General features: G+C 42.8%; 1 protein-coding gene across 2 annotated transcripts; it reads left to right on the forward strand.

The window, feature by feature from the left end:
* Window positions 1–3132: 3132 nt before the first annotated feature.
* PCDH18 (protocadherin 18) lies at window positions 3133–13049 on the forward strand. 2 transcript variants are annotated; one of them, XM_066186631.1, is made up of 4 exons: window positions 3133–6037; window positions 6988–7076; window positions 7222–7385; window positions 11499–13049. In XM_066186631.1, the coding sequence occupies exons 1-4, from the start codon at window positions 3554–3556 to the stop codon at window positions 12179–12181; spliced, it is 3420 nt and encodes a 1139-aa protein (XP_066042728.1). In that variant the 5' UTR covers window positions 3133–3553; the 3' UTR covers window positions 12182–13049. The 2 variants fall into 2 exon arrangements, with proteins under 2 accessions (XP_066042728.1, XP_066042729.1); XM_066186632.1 differs by having other exon boundaries at window positions 6991–7076.
* Window positions 13050–13410: the final 361 nt, after the last annotated feature.

The following is a 13410-nucleotide window of genomic DNA, read 5'->3' on the forward strand; positions in this document are numbered from 1 at the left end:
TTTATTGTGTTTCTATCATTGTTAAGATTTTTTTTCCTCTCCCATCCTTGCTGAGGGACTATTTATCAAAATAGTTCGTCAAAGTAAAATTCTTTTTCACCTAATTTTTGCATATATATTGTGCATCTAGGGGATCATAAACTTTCAGAGGAAAATATAGGCTTGAGAGCTCAGTAAAACTCCTCAGAGTAACAAGACAGACTTTAAAGTGTATTGTCCACAGAAATAAACCTCCTTTCAGCTAAGTGAAAAATAATTAATCCGTTGTGCAGCTGTGGTTTCTGAAGCAGCACTGTAGGCAAATGAAAGTGCAATTTAGAGTCAGTTTATTTTTCCTTTGGTACAACAGTGAAGAATTGGAGTGCAACTTTTGGGAAGAGCCTTGTGGGGAATGGGTCTGTTTTAGGTGGGAATAACTGAGATTAGTCTCCAGGAGGCCAGCAGCACTCCTGTCATGTGCCCAAGAGCACTCACAATACCACACTCACTAAGAAGCATCTGCTGCCTGCACGTGGGACTCTCTCTTTTCTTTGTGAGGGAAGTCTGTCATGTCAAAGGTGGACTGGAGTTTAAGAGACTTTCAGACAAAACTCTTTCACGGGATGTTGGAGGTACCAGCCTTGGGGCTGCTGTGATTGCTCCTAACCACCCTAGAGAAGCATCATTTCTAGAAGTTCTACACGCTTAAATATTGCTCCATCTAAGTAAGCAGTCTGAAGATATGCTCCTCCTCACTTGCAGCTTATCAAATGAAAAAATAAAAAAAAAAAATTGAGACTTTTTCCTTACTTTAGTTCAGAATTCAGGTAAGGACTATTGTGACAATGACATTTTTATCATCATTGTAAGTGCAAGAGGTCAGCTGCAAGACAGGGTGGACTGAAGTGATAATATGGCATGCAATGTGACTGATAAAGTTGTAAAATAAAAAATAAATTCAAAAAGGGAAAAAAGTAAAGAGGTGCTGTAGTTCCCATCGGTAGGTATCCTGCTCTCTATTATTTATACAGTGTGTCTCTGAGAAAGACCAATGTGACAAAGTGGAATTACTACTTGGAAAGTGATAAAAATTGCATGAAGCAAGTTCTGCATATCTAAGTCTACTAAATAGTTCTTTGGAAGAACATGTAATCACTTAAAAAATATACATAATAGTTTTAAAGCAGTGGAATTATTTTTACTATGAATTATTCATCTCCTGTACTCATCATGTAAAGGGGTGGTGACTTCTTTTATCAACAAAATACTTTTTATCGACACTAAGAACGGCATTTAATTGAACCTCTTTCCCCAATTATCGTCAGAAAAGAGTTTACACTGGTACTTTGGAAAAATGTTTTAGGAAGATTTATCAGAGCTGCAAAAAAAGCTGTCCATGAACTAATGGAATTATACTATCTTTGAATTCTCTCCACCAGAACTTAGAATGGTCACTAATTCCTTTCTTTGCTCTTTTGGTGTTTGCAAAGGGGTCCACTAAAGCCTGAATTGATATAATTATTGGCTTGGATTGTTAGAGATTTAGGCCAGATGGCTATGGGTTTCTAAAGTCCCAGTTGCTTGTGTTAGCTTTTCTAGTTTGCCTATAGGGTTTGGGGATCAGCAATTTGAAAGGGCTGCAAACTTGTAAAACAGTATTATTCATGGGGGCAGAATGTTCATCAGCGTGACCCAGTACTAAATACATTCATTATGGGCATTTCTATTCTGCACAATTTGCCACACGGTGCTAGTTTGTGGAAGAAAAAAAAAAAGAGACAATGGCTTATAAAATGCTTTTGAATGCTTAAAAAGAAGGAGAGTTCACACTGAGCCTCCTCTGCTTTCTTTTTCAGCAAAAACCTTCTTAGTGACTTTGGCTGAGCTCTGCTGAGAGTAAGTAAATTGGGCAAATAAGAGATTTACTCTTTACATTTTTGGATATGCCGTGGGGGGAACATAAGAGAGGGAGAAGAACAATAAAGGAGCGATGCTATCCTTATGGGCAATGCTAATAAACAAATGGACAGAGTTAGCAGAAAAACAAAGAGGAACATAACAAGCCTGTGGATAAAATGATGAAAGCATATGTAAAGAGGAAGCAGAAGTCACATAAATAGATACATTTGAAATGAGAAGAAATGCATCGGCTTCCACGTCCTGAATGCAGCCTGAAGCTCACACATGGATCTGGAAAATTTCTGGTGTGCACAAAATGCATGCTCGACTCAGACACAAGATTATATTTTTGTGTGCAAATGTGTGGGAGTGTAAATAGTTTCCTGCAACATCAGAGAGGGGACGAATTTGCCATTTTCTAAACAATCTGTCTTGTGGCTTCTTTTCCTTTAAAATACTTGGCATGTAGAAGGTGTGCTTAGCACAGACTGTCACGGTGGAGCATGAAGTGCTATTTCAAATAGGATGAAAACGATCATCTGAAGTAGCACTGGAACTGCAAATAAAAAAGCTCAGAGACAATCACATACATGAACACACAGAGGAAGGGAGCTCAGGCAGAGGCGGCGGCGCTGAGGGCAGAGATGCTGCGAGAGGCAGCAGGGGAAGGACGGGAGAATGCAAAATGTTCCCTCCTTGGGAAGGAGGACAGGTTTCGTGGAGTGGAGAAGCTCTCGCAGGGCTCCGGGCAGGAGCAGATACATTGGGAACATGCAGGTTGTAGGTAAACAGGCAGCAAGAAGACTCTTGCGGCACGGATAGCGAGACGTCACCCCCAGCTCTTTTACTAAGCAGACCCACTTAAAAGCTCCCGGCGAGTTAAACAAGGGGTATAACCCAAAAGTATGTAAATAAAGGAGCTCGATCGCATTTCTCGTGGCAGGAAGGGGAGGAATTAAAATCACAAAACCCCGCTTGCAACTGCCATGAAAATTCGGGGGGTGGGGAGGAGAGACGTTGATTTAAAGTTGCCCATTAGTCATTTGCACCCCCCAGCCCCCATCCTTGGCGGGTGCTGGCTGAGAGGCCGCCAGCGCTCCCCGGCGCGCCGGGCTGCGGGCCCCCTGCCCTGCTCTCCCCTCCTCTCCCTCCCCTCCCCTTCTCTCCCCTCCCTCCTTTCCTCTCTCCTCCCCGGCTGATTGGCTGCACCGGGCTCAGCACAGGCCGGGCAAAAGCTTTGTCTGGGGACTTGGAGTGAAGTTGCGGAGGATTTTAGGCTGGAGCCGGCGAGGGAGGGCGTTCAGTCCGGCGGCAGGCGCGGAGAAGGACCGAGAGGACGGGCTGCGGATCCCTCCCGCCAGCTCCCGGCGGTCCCTGGATGCTGACGGCGGGAGAGGAACACGCTGCCCCGGAGCATCGCAGCCTGGAAGAGGAGCGCTGAGTCAAATGAGAAAGCGTGGATTGCTTACAGATTGTATCTGGATGTCCCGGCACGGTGTGTATAAAAAAAAAGGCAGAAAGTTTTCTGATCTGTAAGTAATTAACACTTGGCTGGCTAAAAAGAGGCGTTTTCAAGCTGGGAAGGACCAGATGTGCTTTGGATTTAAGGTACCGAAGGAAGGCACAATAATTGCTTTTTAACTTATCGGGAGAAATTAATTGCAAAAACTTACAAATGTACCGAATCGGCGGTAAAATGCACTTTCTGTTCATTTTTGCACTGATCATGGTATCTTGCAATAATGCTGCGCTGGGCAAGAATTTGAAATACAGGATTTATGAGGAGCAGAGGGTTGGATCAGTAATTGCAAGACTATCGGAGGATGTTGCTGATGTTTTGTTAAAAATGCCTAACCCTTCCTCAGTTCGGTTTCGAGCCATGCAGAGGGGAAATTCTCCCTTGCTTGTAGTCCGTGAGGATAATGGAGAAATCAGCATAGGAGCTAAAATTGATCGGGAACAACTGTGCCAGAAAAACTTAAACTGCTCCATAGAGTTTGATGTGATCACTCTGCCCACTGAACATCTGCAGCTTTTCCATGTTGAAGTTGAAGTGCTGGATATTAATGACAACTCTCCGCAGTTTTCCAGAGCTCTTATCCCTATTGAGATTTCAGAGAGTGCAGCTGTAGGAACTCGGATCCCTTTGGACAGTGCTTTTGATCCAGATGTGGGAGACAACTCTCTTCACACTTATTCCCTTTCTGCAAACGATTTTTTTAGCATTGATGTGAGAACCAGGACTGATGGTGCTAAGTATGCAGAGCTGGTTGTGGTTAGAGAGCTGGATCGTGAGTTGAAGTCGAGTTACGAACTCCAACTCACTGCCTCTGACAAAGGGGTGCCTCAGAGAACTGGGTCATCCCTCCTGAAAATCAGCATTTCTGATTCCAATGACAACAGCCCCGTGTTTGAGCAGCAGTCATATATTATTCAGCTCTTGGAAAACTCTCCTATTGGGACTTTGCTCATAGACCTCAATGCTACTGATCCAGATGAGGGCGCCAATGGGAAGGTCGTGTACTCCTTTAGCAGTCATGTGTCTGCCAAGATTATGGAAACTTTTAGGATAGACCCTGAAAAAGGTCACCTGACCCTGCTGAAGCAAGTGGACTATGAGATAACCAAATCCTACGAAATTGACGCTCAGGCTCAGGATATGGGGCCAAATTCTATTCCAGCTCACTGCAAAATTATAATTAAAGTTGTGGATGTGAATGACAACAAGCCAGAAATCAATGTAAATCTGATGTCCCCAGAGAGAGAAGAGGTAGCTTACATTTCTGAGGGGTCACCCCTGGACACCTTTGTTGCCCTGGTCAGAGTGCAGGATAAGGACTCTGGTGTGAATGGAGAGATCGTTTGTAAGCTCCATGGGCACGGCCACTTTAAACTTCAAAAGACTTATGAAAATAACTATTTAATCTTGACTAATGCCACTCTAGATAGGGAAAAGAGATCTGAATACATCTTGACTGTAATAGCAGAGGACAAGGGAACGCCAAGTCTCTCCACAGTGAAACACTTTACTGTCCAAATCAGTGATGAAAATGACAACCCACCCCGCTTCCAGACAAACAGATATGAAGTTGTTATCTTGGAAAATAACTCTCCTGGAGCATACATCACATCAGTCACAGCCACAGACCCAGATCTGGGCGACAATGGGCAGGTGACATACACCATTTTGGAGAACTCTGTTTTGGGAAGTTCTATAACCACCTATGTGACCATCGATCCCTCCAATGGGGCGATCTATGCCCTGCGAACCTTTGATCATGAAGAAGTAAATCAAATTGCCTTCGTGGTTCAAGCTAGGGATGGAGGGAGCCAGCAACTCATTAGCAACGCCACGGTCGTACTCACCATCATTGATGAAAATGACAACGCTCCCGTCATTGTGGGGCCGGCACTTCGCAACAGCACAGCAGAAATCTCGATCCCTAAAGATGCTGAGACTGGCTTTCTTGTCACCAGGATAAGGGCTACAGACAGAGACTCTGGTATGAACTCTGAACTCAGCTGCTCCATAGCAGCTGACAAGGAAAACAGCATCTTTGTGATGGATCCCCAAACTTGTGACATCTCTATCAATGTGAGTGTCCAATCAGTTCCAGCAAAACAATGGGAGTTTTTGGTGATAGTCCAGGATAAAGGCAGCCCTCAGCTTAGTACTAAAGCACTTCTAAAATGTACCATTTTAGAGCACGTTTATTCATTTTCAAGCACCGAGGCAACTTTGGTAAGCCAACCCTCCCTGGACATCTCCATGATAACGATTATATCCTTAGGATCAATATGTGCCGTGTTACTGGTGATTATGGTTATCTTTGCCACGAGGTGCAATCGAGAGAAAAAGGACACCAGGTCTTACAACTGTCGTGTGGCTGAATCAACCTACCAGCACCATCCCAAACGTCCCTCCAGGCAGATCCACAAAGGGGACATTACGCTGGTGCCCACGGTTAATGGCACTCTGCCCATCAGATCCCACCACAGAGCTTCTCCATCATCGTCCCCAGCCCTGGAGAGGGGTCAGATGAGCAGCCGGCAGAGCCACCACAGCCACCAATCACTGAACAGCCTTGTCACCATCTCCTCGAACCACGTGCCTGAAAATTTCTCTCTGGAGCTCACCCATGCTACACCGGCTGTCGAGGTAAGGTCCAGAGCATGGTTTTGCACACCCGTTTATGCAGACGTGCATTTGGAAGCATGCACACCCCCCTGCATGCAATCTGTGAGAGCAAGAGGCAGCCAGGCCTGTGCCTCATGGGAATGTGTCATGAATTTCTCTTTGATGGCACAGCTTTTCAGTTTTACTCCAATTACCCTGAGATTCCATTACCCTGAGGAACAGTGTTAAATCTCTTGTTAATAGCATTATTCCTTGGTTCTTCCCTGTAAAGGTCAAAACAATGGAGTGGAACATAGTGTTTTGCACTGGTTAACTGTTCACTCTTTCTTCCTTGCCTTCCCTCTCCCTCCTCTCTGTACAGCTCCATCTGAGAAAGAGTGCCTGAGTATTTATATTCAGAAACAATCCAGGAAACTCTTTTATTAATGGGGGTGCCGAACTAAAACACTCTGGCACAGTTCGAGTACAGCTGCAGTAATATATGATCATCATATCTCAAACTTTGAGACTCCCTGTCTCATTTTTTACTGCAGATGCTGGGTCATGGCTTAAATAAATGAGAGCTGTGTCCTGGTAACTCTTTACATGTAAAGCAAAGCTGTTTTATTCTGAGTTAGGATCCTGCAATGGTAAAGGCTTGATTGTAATATATTAAACCAAAACAAAACTCCACCTCTGTTTAATTGCTTGTTTTACTTGTTAAGGAATAAACTATTATTAATTCAGAGGCTAATAATGAACAGCAGTGAACTTCCTCATTTTACAGAGTCTTCAGATGTTTGCTGTGTCAGACACCACACTACCAAATAATCTACTGTACTGCCTTATACATGTGCAGGAATTTGATTTAATTAAATCTTAAAGGAGAAAAAAAATAAACCACAAACAAACCTGAGAAGCAAATTAGTGATTTCATGGCTAGGAGCTTGAGCTTTCATTTCAAGGAATCAGTCTTTTCACCTTTACTTTAGCAGGTTTCTCAGCTTCTCTCGATGCTTCACCAGGGCCAGTATCAACCAAGGCCAAGTTTTCGAGGGAACAAGTATTCCAGAAGCTACAGGTAAGAATCCAGATTGTTCTGCTACACATGGATGTACAGAAAATGGATCAGAAAATGTATCAGAAAATACAGGCACGTATTTTTAAACAAGAAGTAGACTATAGCATACTTGAGATAATGTAGTTCTCCATAATTCTCTTTACAGATATGCCCTACAAGATATGGATAAATTCAGCTTGAAAGACAGTGGCCGGGGTGATAGTGAAGCTGGAGACAGTGACTATGATTTGGGGAGAGAGTCTCCAATTGACAGACTTCTTGGGGAAGGATTCAGTGACCTTTTCCTTACAGATGGGAGAATTCCTGCAGGTAAGAGCACAATGGAAGCTGAGTAGTTTATTTACAGTTCTGCCTGGCTGTCACTTTGATAAAACTACTACTAAGAAAGCAAAAATTCTTTAGCTTTCAAGTCCTTCCTTTTTAGCTTTGCTTCATGATACTAAGTTGAAACCTTGATGTATCTACTAAAATGAAACCTCAGCTACAACTGCAAATCTACCCAGAGCAATGCCTACTTTTTCTGTTACTCACATCATGAGCTGGCTCCAGATTCCTCCTAAAAGTATGACCTACTCCAAGTCCTTAGACTTTTAATGACTGGGTGGATGTTTTTGCAAAGCCAGGCAGTTGTGGTTTGTTAAAAATACAGTAAACTATAATTTGAGAGATAGGTTTTCCATAGTGGATTTGATCCATAGGATACAAACTTTTACCATTTAGAAATTGAGTGTGAAAGTGAACTAGAAATATGGATGGAGAAGAAAGAAAAGTGCTTTTCCCACTGAAAAATGAATAGCAAGGGAAGATTTGAAATATTTCCCGGATTTTAAATCTTCCAACCCTAATTTCTGGAAGCAGGACTTTAAGAGGTAGAATTCAAGGGCAGAAGGCAGAAAAGAAAGAAAAATTAGAAAAGAGTGAGTGGCAGTAGGATAAACACACGTATACATATTCATGTGTATGAAGTACTGCTTTTAAATTTATGCCCAAATAAAAGTTGAATAAAAGGTCATGGGAATTCATGCTTAGTACAGACAGAAGAATTTTGTAATTACTTTAATAATTATACAGCCTCTGGTTGTATCCTAGATCTTGTTCTTACTTCAGATCATATTTAGTTTTCTCTGTATAACCAGAGGGCCATATTATTTCAGTAGGGTTCACTGAACCAAGTTTATAAATTTAACAAGTTTAGTAAAGTAATTTTATAAATGGAGGCCCTTTGCTTTGGGGAGTGGTGCAGCACATGGCCTTCCTAAAGTGACGCCCATGGTATTAACCAGGATTGTTATGCTAGACGAGACAGAATGCCAAAAGTTCAAATTGGTTTTCTTGCACACTTTAAAGTTTTCTGTGGATATCTTGCTCCAATCTAGGTCTTATATCAGCAAGATACAATCTAGGTCTTGTATCTGCAGCTGTTCACCTACCTCCTCAAATGTGCTCAAAACTGGAGGCCTTGAAGAGTTACTCTGTTTTTTAGACTAACTTAAATCTAGACTTCTAATATATTTTTATCTTCATCCTCCCTAACTCCTACTACTTATTCAGCTGCCAGCTAGCATGAGGCATGTCTCATTCTCTCCTATGCTTTAGCAAGGGGGCGGGGAGGGGTCTGCTGGAGCTCTCAGTTGGCCTGGGGAACTTGAAGTGCAATGGTGTTTGCACTGGCATCCAGCCCTGCTGCTGCCAAGGAAGAGTGATCCCTTTACAGTGGGCAACTGCGGGCTGCCAGCAGACAGGAATGGCTGTCCTCTTAGCTGGCTGAAATGCCCGTGACCCATTTTCAGCTCTTACAATTCCTTCTCTAAACAGTAAGCCTAAGGACGGGATTTCCAAAAATGCCAGGCTAATTAAATTCAAAGTAAGGGAAACTCCTCTCAGTGCAGACGGAACTGGGTTGGGCTATCAAGATTGATATTTCGTCTCACCCAGATGTCCATTCACTGCTATGTGTGGCCTTAATCCTTCAGATAAGTCTGTTAAACCTGTTCAGATGAGAGCTGAATTGATCTACAATCCAAATATATGAACAGGAAAAGAAAACTTCCTGAGGGTTTCCTGTTCTCCATTCTGAAAGGTTTCTACATTGTCAGTCTGAACACAGGCAAAAGTGCTGTGGGAAGGTCCTTTCAGTTTGTCTGTTTAGGGTGAAACAAGAAAAGAATGGAGCTAGTCCCTCAAAACTCCACAAATTACAGGGTCAGAAAATTCCATAACTGTTCTTGAAAGACTTGTTTCTTTTTCTTTTTAAATCTTAACCATCAAGCTTTAAATTCTGGAAAAAAAGAAAAAAAAGAAAAAAAAAAGTTGCTTTGCATCTGGACATTTTTAAATTTATTGCTGACTTAAGGACACATTGTGTCACCATTCAGTTACTTCAGACTATCTTTTGATCTTATGTTCAAGCATCAGAATTTATTATTTTAAACCAAAACCATTCCTGATAACAATGGCTGCAAAACTGCAACTAAGACAAACTTTGCTACTAATGAAATACTAGACCACTGAAAATATCTAGTGAATTTAAAGAAGTCTTAAAGGAGTCTTCTTAATTAGAAGTGTAATCCTCACCTTCTGGAATGACTTGAGAACTGGTCATGGATCACTTAGATGTCTTTTGACAGTTCTAACTCTTGGGCATTTTCTGCAAAATGCCATACATGGGAACAAGCACTTGCAGGCATTTCAGTCACTGTATCAAAACTTCAGTCACTGATGTATTCCAGTTTGTTTTGTTTGTTTGAAACTTCCTGGATCAGCAATTATTTTGCAATAGATTGTACAATATCCAGGCTGCAGTCTGAGCTTGTAATCTTGAAGAAATTCATACTGTTGCATGCATGACATGGTGAAAGTTTATACTCATAGGAATGGAAAGGCCATTAGGAAAGCAAACAATATGATAGGCTGTATAAAATGCAAAAATAAATAGTGCTGACAGTATGAGAGTAGGACTTTATAAATCAGTAGTACATCCTAAACTGAAATACTGTGTTCAGTTCTGCTTACACCACTACAATTTTTTTTTTTTTTGATAAACAGAGTGGATCCAGAGCCAGATGGGAAATGTGTTGAGGGAGCAAGGAAAACTTCCATGGCATGACTGCAAACATTTCTTTATGCAGTCAGTGTATACTGAGAAAGAACAAGAAACTATTCTGTGTGGAATAATCTAACCATTAAGTGATTAGGGCAGGAGTTTCTTATGGTCAAAATATGCATAATGCAAATAGTCTGTCATTTCTGAAAGCTGTCTCATGAAGTTGGTGACCCAAACCCGTTAGGGTCCCAGCAGCACCCAGATCTTCTGCAGCATATCTGGCAGGCACACACACCTAGCCTGAAGCCAGGCTTTGTGTCCTATGATCAGTTCCCTTTGGAGTGGAAAATTTAGTGTCTCTCCTGGCACATCCCTCTCTGCAGGTCTGTCTGATTGGGCTTTTCCTGTCTTTGCTTCCAAGAACCAGTCCCAAACTTCTTGGAATGTTTGCAAAGGACTCTTACAGTGCCCCTTCATGGGCTGGTTTGGACCAGTGTAGCACTCAGGGTTGCAGTCATTTGCCCCATCTCACTGCTTCTACCTGAAAGGCATCAATAAACCAAGAAGCTGAGAGAGCAGCTCTGCTGTCTTGTGCTCTTCAGCCTTCATGGCTGACCTGGATCCCCATCCAGTGGGTTAGAGCCCTCCTTATGCCAAGGCCTGAGCCAGCAAGGGCCAGTGACCTGAGCTACAGAGCTGCAAGTGCACCTGAGAGTATAAATCCACTACAAACACCAGAGTCACACAGGCTGGGAATCAGACCCTAGGTATTCTGATAGTGGATTAAAATTTAACTGATTTAGTTGAAAAGGTAATATGGCAGTGGACCGCCTTGTGTTCTACATACACCTCATTGTCAGAACAAAGGAGTTGATTAATGGAAAAGGAGATACCTCTGCATGTTATTATTCTTTGCTCTTTATTTCCTCTGTCCATTTATTCCCACTTGATCGCTCTGATATGCCTCACTAGTTGCATGTGGAAGACTTCTCTAAACCTCAAGTGAGCACTTGAAGGTAGAAATTTTTTCCTTTTGTTTTATATTTTTTAACGAGCTAGAACTGTACAAAGGGCTTCAAGCCACAAGTGGTCACAAGTGCTTGTTTTTCCACCTGGAATTTACATGTTTATCTTCAGCCTTAGTTGAGGGATTGCATTACTGTCTTACATGAACTGCATTGGTTGTTCTCGTTCTTGGCCATGGAGGTACCAGACCGTTTGTATTTGCCACCTCCCTGCACACAGAAGGTGAACCCAAACACCAGATTTGAACACCTCTGGGGAAGTTCAGTCCTGGTGGCAGGAATCCCTGCGAGTGCAGGCGCAGTGTGCAGCAGGAGGGGACAATGCTCACTCTCCTGGTGTCTTCTCTCTTGCAGCCATGCGTCTGTGTACGGAGGAGTGCAGGGTCCTGGGCCACTCCGACCAGTGCTGGATGCCCCCGCTGCCCTCTCCCTCCTCCGACTACAGGAGCAACATGTTCATCCCCGGGGACGAATTCCAAGCACCCCAGCAGCACCTGCAGCAGCAGCAGCAGCAGCAGCACCATCAGGGCCTCGAGGAGGATGCCCAGGCAGCCGACGCCGGGGAGAAGAAGAAGAGCTTTTCAACCTTTGGGAAGGACTGCCAGGGCGAGGAGGAGTCCGGGGACAGCTGCACCTCCTCCCTGCTCTCCGAAATGAGCAGCGTTTTCCAGCGCCTGCTGCCTCCTTCGCTGGACGCCTACACGGAGTGCAGCGAGATGGATCGCTCCAACTCGCTGGAGCGCAGGAAGGGACATTTGCCAGCCAAGACTGTCAATTACCCCCCGGGCGTGGCAGCCTGGGCAGCCAGCACACATTTCCAAAACCCTGCCAACAACGGGCCCGCCCTGGGGACTCACTCGGGTGCGCAGCCTTCGTCCAAATGGCTGCCGGCCATGGAGGAGATCCCGGAGAATTATGAGGAAGATGATTTTGACAATGTGCTCAACCACCTCAGTGATGGTAAACATGAACTCATGGATGCCAGTGAGCTGGTGGCAGAAATTAACAAGCTGCTGCAAGATGTCCGGCAGAATTAGTTGTTTCCAAAAGCCTATTTTTCCATATTTATGGAAAACTGGAAGGGGGGAGAAAAAAACCCAACAAAAAATAGACTGAGGAGAACTGGCATTGCCAACTAGTTGCATTTATCATAAATGTGTCTGTGTATGTTGAATATTAAAATACTGTATTTTCATATGTACACAATGCAAGTGTGATTATCTTTATCTGTATTTTAAAAATACATTTGTACCTTATATTTATGTGTAATTTAACAAATAAATTTTATTTTTGTACACCCACAGCAAGCATGTTTTCCTAAATGTATATAGATGGTACCACCCTTGTCAAACCTGGAGCATTCTTGCCACGCAGGCATGTTTTAAAAAAAAAAAAAAGAAAAAAAAAGAAGGATATTGTTTTCCCTTACTATTTCTTTCAAATGTTTCAAATACAAATTCAAAGCACTGAAAAAGTTATGCAAATGTTAGTTTCAGTAAATGATCCAACACCTTTTTTTGCAATGTTTTATAATAAAGAATTGTAACTCCCATGAAACCTAAAATGTCCTTTTTTGGTTTTGTGCTTTTGGTCTATAGAATTATTTTCTCACTTAATTAATGGGTTATTGCAGGCTGAGGTCTTCCTGTCTTTGGCACATAAATGTTTTCCCCAGTGAACAAATCATGGAATTCAGTGATGGGTCTTCCACTGTGATCTCTGCAAGAAAAATGTAAATTTGTTGTGCTGTTTTTACACTGCAAAGCCAGTTGAAGTCAGCAGTGTATACTTGAAAGACAGCAATAAAATCAGCTTTTCTGACCTCAAGCTGAATTCTGAATTTATGTAAATACAAAAATTGCAATGAACTGCTTTATCTTTGTAAATGACACCAAAATAAAAGGAATGTTGCATCTTCCAGAAAAACAGCTTTATTTTGCCTCTGCACAGCAGCTACATTTTTGTATTAGCTATATTCTCTGTTGTAAGTGTGCCTGTCTTTTATTTGCAAAGTAGTACAGAAATGTTCGAGCTTCCTAGAAAAGAGCAAGCCTGCTGGTACATTCTCCCTGTCTGCATGCCGTCCTTCCATAGTGGGGCTTCTTTCTGTCCTGAAGCTTGGTGGAAAGTCATTTATGTTATGGTGCCATTGCTTCAGTGGGGGTGATGTGACCAATATTGCTCAGGTAAAAGTCAACGCTGTCCTTTTGGTTCCTTTTTTCAAAGCTAATTTTTGTTAGCCTGTCATACACGAGATCTTTGTAGG

This window comes from Chamaea fasciata, unplaced genomic scaffold, assembly GCF_029207755.1.
Source record: "Chamaea fasciata isolate MVZ Bird 193981 ecotype frontalis unplaced genomic scaffold, bChaFas1.0.hap1 SCAF_6, whole genome shotgun sequence".
NCBI classification, from domain to species: Eukaryota; Metazoa; Chordata; class Aves; order Passeriformes; family Sylviidae; genus Chamaea; species Chamaea fasciata.